At 38.9% G+C, this 6,476-nt stretch overlaps 1 protein-coding gene across 1 annotated transcript; it reads right to left on the reverse strand.

The window, feature by feature from the left end:
• LOC128856741 (uncharacterized) lies at positions 1-4,136 on the reverse strand. Its single transcript, XM_054092055.1, has 2 exons — positions 3,947-4,136; positions 1-1,277 (listed from the first exon to the last, which is right to left on the reverse strand). The coding sequence occupies exon 2, from the start codon at positions 1,275-1,277 to the stop codon at positions 267-269; it is 1,011 nt and encodes a 336-aa protein (XP_053948030.1). The 5' UTR covers positions 3,947-4,136; the 3' UTR covers positions 1-266.
• Between the last annotated feature and the right edge of the window lie 2,340 nt (positions 4,137-6,476).

The following is a 6,476-nucleotide window of genomic DNA, read 5'->3' on the forward strand; positions in this document are numbered from 1 at the left end:
TTAAAAAATTTCATGCTTTGCTGAAAAAGTGATAAGTTGAAACATATAGTTTTGGCAAGAACTTTAATTCCTTTTCAAATTTCATGTTTTACTAAAAAAAGTGCTAAGTTGAAACATATCGTTTTGGCAAATTCGTACTTAAATTCATTTGCTTTGCGTTTTATTCAACTCTGCTTCGCCATCACTCCTCTTTCACCTCTTCCACTTTTATTACAAATTTTCTTTCCTTCAAACCCTTCAACTGCATCACTCGCATTCTAATAAATTCAAGGCCTTCCGCGCATATACAGCGGTCGCAACGCCTCATTGGGCCCCGGTATATATTCATTCATATTGAGTGTCATTGTAGCGGGGAAGTTTTTCCCCTTCGCCTCACGATTTATACGATAGCTGCTACGGTATGGCTGTATGGCGTTCGCATACGTTTGGAGTCCATATGGCAGCGCTGCATTCGACACATCTATCAATGCTGCCGTAGCTGCTGGATGTTGTTGTTGCTGCTGCAGCTGCTGCTGCTGTTGATGTATAGCATCGCCATTGATCGATTCGGATGTTAGTATGACAGGCGTCCGTACTGCATTATGCAATGGGCCACCATTGATAGCTGCAGCCAATGGCGGATGTAGTGCATGGGAGTTGGGCTGTGACGCCGACGGTGCTGTATTTCCATTCAAGTATGGACTTATCGGCACAATAAGTGGGCGCGTCGGTATGAGTTGCAGATAATGCACGCCGTTATCGGGCATTGCTTGTGGCAGGTATTGCATTAAGACGGGCGTGGGCTGTGGCAGATTACTGCTGGCAATGCTATTCACATTGGGTGCCACAGCTGTTAGCGCGGCGGCATTCGGCATTAAGTTGCCACCATTAACCGTTTGTATTGGCGTAAAATTATGCTCTAAATCGGGTAATTTATAGGATGGCTTAAAGTTATTTGTGTTGGTGGCGCTTGCGGTGGCAGCGGTGTGAGTTTGTTCTGCACCATTGTTTGGGATCTGTGCCGCAAAGTGGCCATAGTTGGTCGCATATGCATTGAGCGAATTCAGTTGGGCATTCTGTATACTCGGCTTGATCATTAACGAAGCGGATGAGGATGTGCCGCCAATATTTTTACCAGATTTGCTAACTATTTCGGGCACAGAAATGGGGTTAGCATTCGACAAAGTGCTGGCGAACAATAGGAAAAGGGATAATTGAAGGGTGCGGTGAGTGTTATGTAGTGTCCCTTTTAATTCGTAGAGCATTGCTGGGTTTACGGCGGCCGCGAAAAGATTCATCTAAATTGGAAAGAGAGCAAAAGTACCGAAAATTTATCAGTGAGCAAAAACGTTTAAAGAGACTATCAAAATTAAAAAAAAAAATCAATTGGTGTACGTGGAATATTATCTGAAAATCATCGAAAAAATGTATAAAAAAAGCAAAGACGTTTTATTTCACAACGCACTCATTGTGAAAGAATTTCACGCCATGAATTGAACAAATACCATCGAACAACCACCATCTTCACCTGTAGTGGAACTCACAAACACATTTTAACGATATTCGTATTGTTATCTTCCCTTAACCACAATTTTAACGATTTTCCTATTCGGTTAGGGGGCGTCCATAAATTACGTGAGGTGTTTTTTCAATTTTTTGAAATCTCCCTCCCCCCCTGGTGAGATGTCGTGAGATTTTATTCAACCCCCTCCCCCATCCCCAAATCTCACGTGAGATTTTTCAAAATGTGGGTTTCTTATGTAAACGCGTTGGATTGTTATTGTAAAAAGAAAACAAAATTTGCTTCGTGCTTTTATTTACGACTAGTTAAGACTAGTAATCAATATTGCTGAGAGTTATAAGTGTAATAAAAATTTAACAATAGAAGACTTAAATCGTAACTACTGCGATTAAAAAAAGAATATCTACTCTAATTCAGTCCATGGAGAATCATGCGCGGTTTCAAGAGAGACTATTGGGACCAACATGTCCATATGATTTTCAGTAAAATCATGTGCTCCTTCAACTTCGTTCTAATCTAGCCACTCTAAGCCGTTGATGCTTGCGCACAGTAACTCACTAGCTCGTCTTGTGACAATCCGTGAGGGTCGCAGTTTGCGGAACATACGCGCTTACTTAGCTGGTGCAATGTGAGCTGCTCTCCTGTGCTCTGCAGCTCTTGTGATAGATGCGAAGTAAATACCGCATGTACTGCAGCATATTTTCTCTAAATCATCACGTATACTTGGGCAATAGAGATAGGCGTGCTGATGAAGGCATTCAGCGGTTCAATCGGTACGCGTATTAGAAATGGAGCAAATGATTTTCCGTCATGTTCTTTAAAGTCCGGAATTGTCAAACGTCAACCTGAGTGATAGGGCGTTCGGCTCATAGTGGCGCGAAAACAACCGACGGGCTACACTGTACCGCAAATTCAGATTAAATTGAGCTATTTGGTATAAAACAAATATGGTGGTTTGACAGTAGTAATGTATAACGTCGAAGTATGAATGAAATTATTTTCTTTCGAACGAATTAGTGAATTATCTTAATCATACTACGATTACGCTTGAGATTAAATCTTAAGCATGTACAATTTTATTGTTTCAATCAGAAAAAAAATTGCGTGATATTTGCCGAGACCCCCCCTCTCTCCAACGTAAGATTAGATGAGATTTGACTCGACCCCCTCCCCCCCTTAAACATCTCACGTAATTTATGGACGCCCCCTTATTCATTTCATAACGAAAATCGATAAGAAAAAATCAGCTGTTTTGGTTGACTATTCGATTATCGCAAATTCATTTAACGACAAACTAAATGGCAACAATTTTGATGTGAGTAAATTAAAAAAGAACTAGCAGTTGAAATTAAAATCGTGAAATTAAAACTGTGAAATTACATTAACAAAAACTTATTAGAAAAACTCGATTATGTCTTTCGAGAATTTGGCTTATGACTTATCGCATGGAGAGACGGTAATGAGCCCTCAAACAGTGGATGGACGTTTGGCTGATGGAGAGTTCCAAAACGTATTCCGGTTAACTCCAGACTTGACTTAGGACCTAATTTCTCAGCTTGACAGTAATCTTAGAAGTTCCAGAATAACAGCGATTTCAACTGAAAAATACTTTCTGAACTTTAATACTAACAGAACGAAATCTGCCCTAACCCTAGACAAAAAGAGCCGCACGTTACTCTGTGGAGCACTTACAGACCACTTTGCCTGCAATAAACATTCCAATATAATGGGATTATCTAGCACTAGTTTATGCAATTTCTGCTGTGGTGAAGAGAAGTCCATGGAACACTTAATTATTAATTGTGAAGCATTAGGTCACAGGAAGCACATAATCCTGGGCTCGTACCTTCTAGAGGATGAAGACTTACAAATACCCACACCCAAGGAGAGAGTTCGATTCCCCGCAATACTAAATAATTCAAAATAAGCACTTAGAGGCGCACAATAGATCGATCTGGTCGCAATGCATAAAGGCCTTAGCCTAACCCGTACAGCCATTACCATTTCAGAACAACAGGTAAATATCGTAACCGAAGAGTTTCAGAAATGCCTCGCTGCGGTACAGCTTGAATAAGATTTTTTGGGTGCAACACAAACAAATATATATATATATATATATATATATAAGCCATATATGTATAAGCCGCGTACACCCTTTTTGGGTGTTTGGCCGAGCTACTCCTCCTATTTGTGGTGTCTGATGTTGCGTGTGAATATTTCAAACACGGAAGTCTTGTATATCCCTCTCAGAGCAACTTTATTGCAAAAATCAAAACAATAAAAAACAATAAACAACAACAAATACTGTATATCAATTCTGTTCTTCACACAGTTAACGGCACTGAAAGTAATGAAATGCGAAATGCTCATTCCTTTGCTGCAATTTTTTCTGTATTTTTCATTAATTATTATTAAGTTATCTTACTTTCTGCATGATTTTCTTACTTTTTGAAGTTTTTTTGCAGTTATCCTTAATTTTTTTTTCTGCAGCTTTTCGTGAGTCTCACGGTTTTTCAGCGCTTTTTATTTACACAATTATTAAGTTCTACTTTTTATTTTAATTTTTTATTACCGTGAAAAAATTTTATATCGCAACACTTCTTTCCCCGCTTACATGCGCTTGATAACGCTCCTGACGACCTTCATAGCTTATTTACCAGCGTAAGCTCATTGCTGTGTGTCTTTTATATGCCAACCATAAATTTGACCACAAAGTCGCGCAACTTTAAACAACGTTTGAGTAAACAAGAAAAAAGTTTCCCACAAATACATATGCGTGCGTGTATATATATATATATATATATGTGTGTGTATATAAATATTCAAGTAAGAGTTTTTCACAAATTTTCCTTCATTTTCTGTTTACCTGTTGGCGCACAAAACATTGAAACTGGAAAGTTTGCGTGTGTGAAGTGGTAGTGGGGCTTTAGTAGCTGCATAAAGCAAACACTGGAAAATCAAATATAAAGCAGTTTTTATGAATAGGTGTGGCAAACAAGTTAATTTCATGGCCAATGTCAACAATGGTAAGGCAAAACTGAAGCAGGAAGAAATAATTTCGAGGTGCATTGAAGTGAAGTAAATGAAATGGAAATGCCATAAAATGAAATAGAGAAGTAAAATTTAATGAAATGAAGTGGAAAAATAAAATAGCATAACATTGCATAGCATAGCATAATGAATATAATTTATTGAATGATGAAATATAAAATTAAATTATGCGAAGTGGAAGAAAAAAAGGTAAAAGGCAAACATTTGGAGACAGAGCATGGCAAATATGTTCACGGACGGCTCGAAGTGGGACGGAAGATTTGGTTGAGGAGTATTCTGCGAGGAGCTCCTCATCAAGCTCAAATTTAGATTTCTAGACTAGTAGTGCCTTCCAAGCGGAGGTTGCCGCAATTAAGGAAGCAGTAAATTGGTTGCTTACTTCTCTAACTACTGTAAAGGACATAAATATCTATTCCGACAGCCAAGCGGCAATAAGGGCATTAAGCTCGCTGTTTTCACGTTCGCAATTAGTCGGCGAATGCCTGGGTTTGGGTTTCCGGTAACAGCGGCATAGAGGAAAACTACTGGGCCGATGAGCTGGCGAGACAGGGGGCCCTGGAGACGGGTCTCTCATCGCAAAACGAGAGGATTGGAGTTCCCTTGAGAACCTGTGGTCTACTTCTGGAAGGATGGGTCTCGCGTCAGCTCAACGAGCGTTGGGCTAGTGCACAAACGTGCAAAGTCACGATATCTTTCTGGACACTGGTAGATCGGGGGCGCTCTGGGGAACGTTTAAGACTAACAAAGCCGCAGCTCGCGAATTCGGTAGGTATTCCTAACATACCAGACATTGTCCGCTGGGTGTCCTTGCGGTGAGACTTGCATTTGCTCCAAGTGTTTTCTGCAGAAGCTGTCTGGAGGTCGAAGAGGAACCATCTCAGCTCCTTCTTCTCAGTTACCCTGCCCAGATTTAGACATCTGGATTCTCACTTTTTTGTAACACCTGCAGATATTGCGAACACAGCATAACTATAAATTATGGAAGCAACATAAAATAACTTAACATAATGGTGTAGCATGGTATATATGGTATCATAACATAAGAAAGCATAACAAAACATAACCAAAAGTCTTGAAGTAAAAAAATAATAACATAAAATTATATCAACACATAACATAACATAATATATTGTTATGATGCGATAACATAAGAAAGCATAACAAAACATAGCACGACATATCCGAGTATAGCACAACATAAAATAGAATTTAAAATTAATATAAAAAATAGTACAACACATCATAAAATACGACAAAATAAAATTACGCAAAATGTAACAAATATAAAAATTGGTAAAATAAATTACAAAAATTAAATTTAGTTAATTTATTACTATCAGTTTTTTCATACGTTTATTTTGCAAACCAAATGTAATTTTGTCTTAATTAAACTCTCTAATCCTCAAAGCAAATAGCTATTTTTTTCTGTTTCCCGGTCTCTTAATTTTAGCATTCAACCAGAGTTCAACGCTCGTCGTGCAATGCTCCGCCAAGTGGCGGTCGCGTCAGTTCGACTGGCGGGTGGCAAATGCAACTACCTACATAGAAACTAGCAACGCTGGTCTCGAGCTGCTCATGCGTGTATGCAGACATTCACAAACGCTGCTGTGGCATGCCACATTTTGTTATTATTTAATCATATTGTCGTTCACTGGTTTAACTGGTTCAATGGCAACTTTTGCTTTTTGCAGCACTTCAAGATTGTGGCAGTTGTATTTGCTTTCATCCTAATGCCGTATTGTGTCTTTTCCGCAACCATAACATCGTTACATACATAGATACATACATATGTACTTCCATGAGTAATACATAAATATCAACAAATGCGTGTGTAAGTTCCTGAGTCCTGCAAGATAATCCACTAATTCCGAATCACTGAGGTTAGAGTTTATAAGGCACCCATGTGAGTGTTAAGCGTTCCGAT

This window comes from Anastrepha ludens, chromosome 3 (assembly GCF_028408465.1).
Source record: "Anastrepha ludens isolate Willacy chromosome 3, idAnaLude1.1, whole genome shotgun sequence".
NCBI lineage: Eukaryota > Metazoa > Arthropoda > Insecta > Diptera > Tephritidae > Anastrepha > Anastrepha ludens.

Excerpts from the sequence above, each read along its gene's own strand:
- LOC128856741 (XM_054092055.1), bottom strand. The coding sequence starts at position 1,277 with ATGAATCTTTTCGCGGCCGCCGTAAACCCAGCAATGCTCTACGAATTA.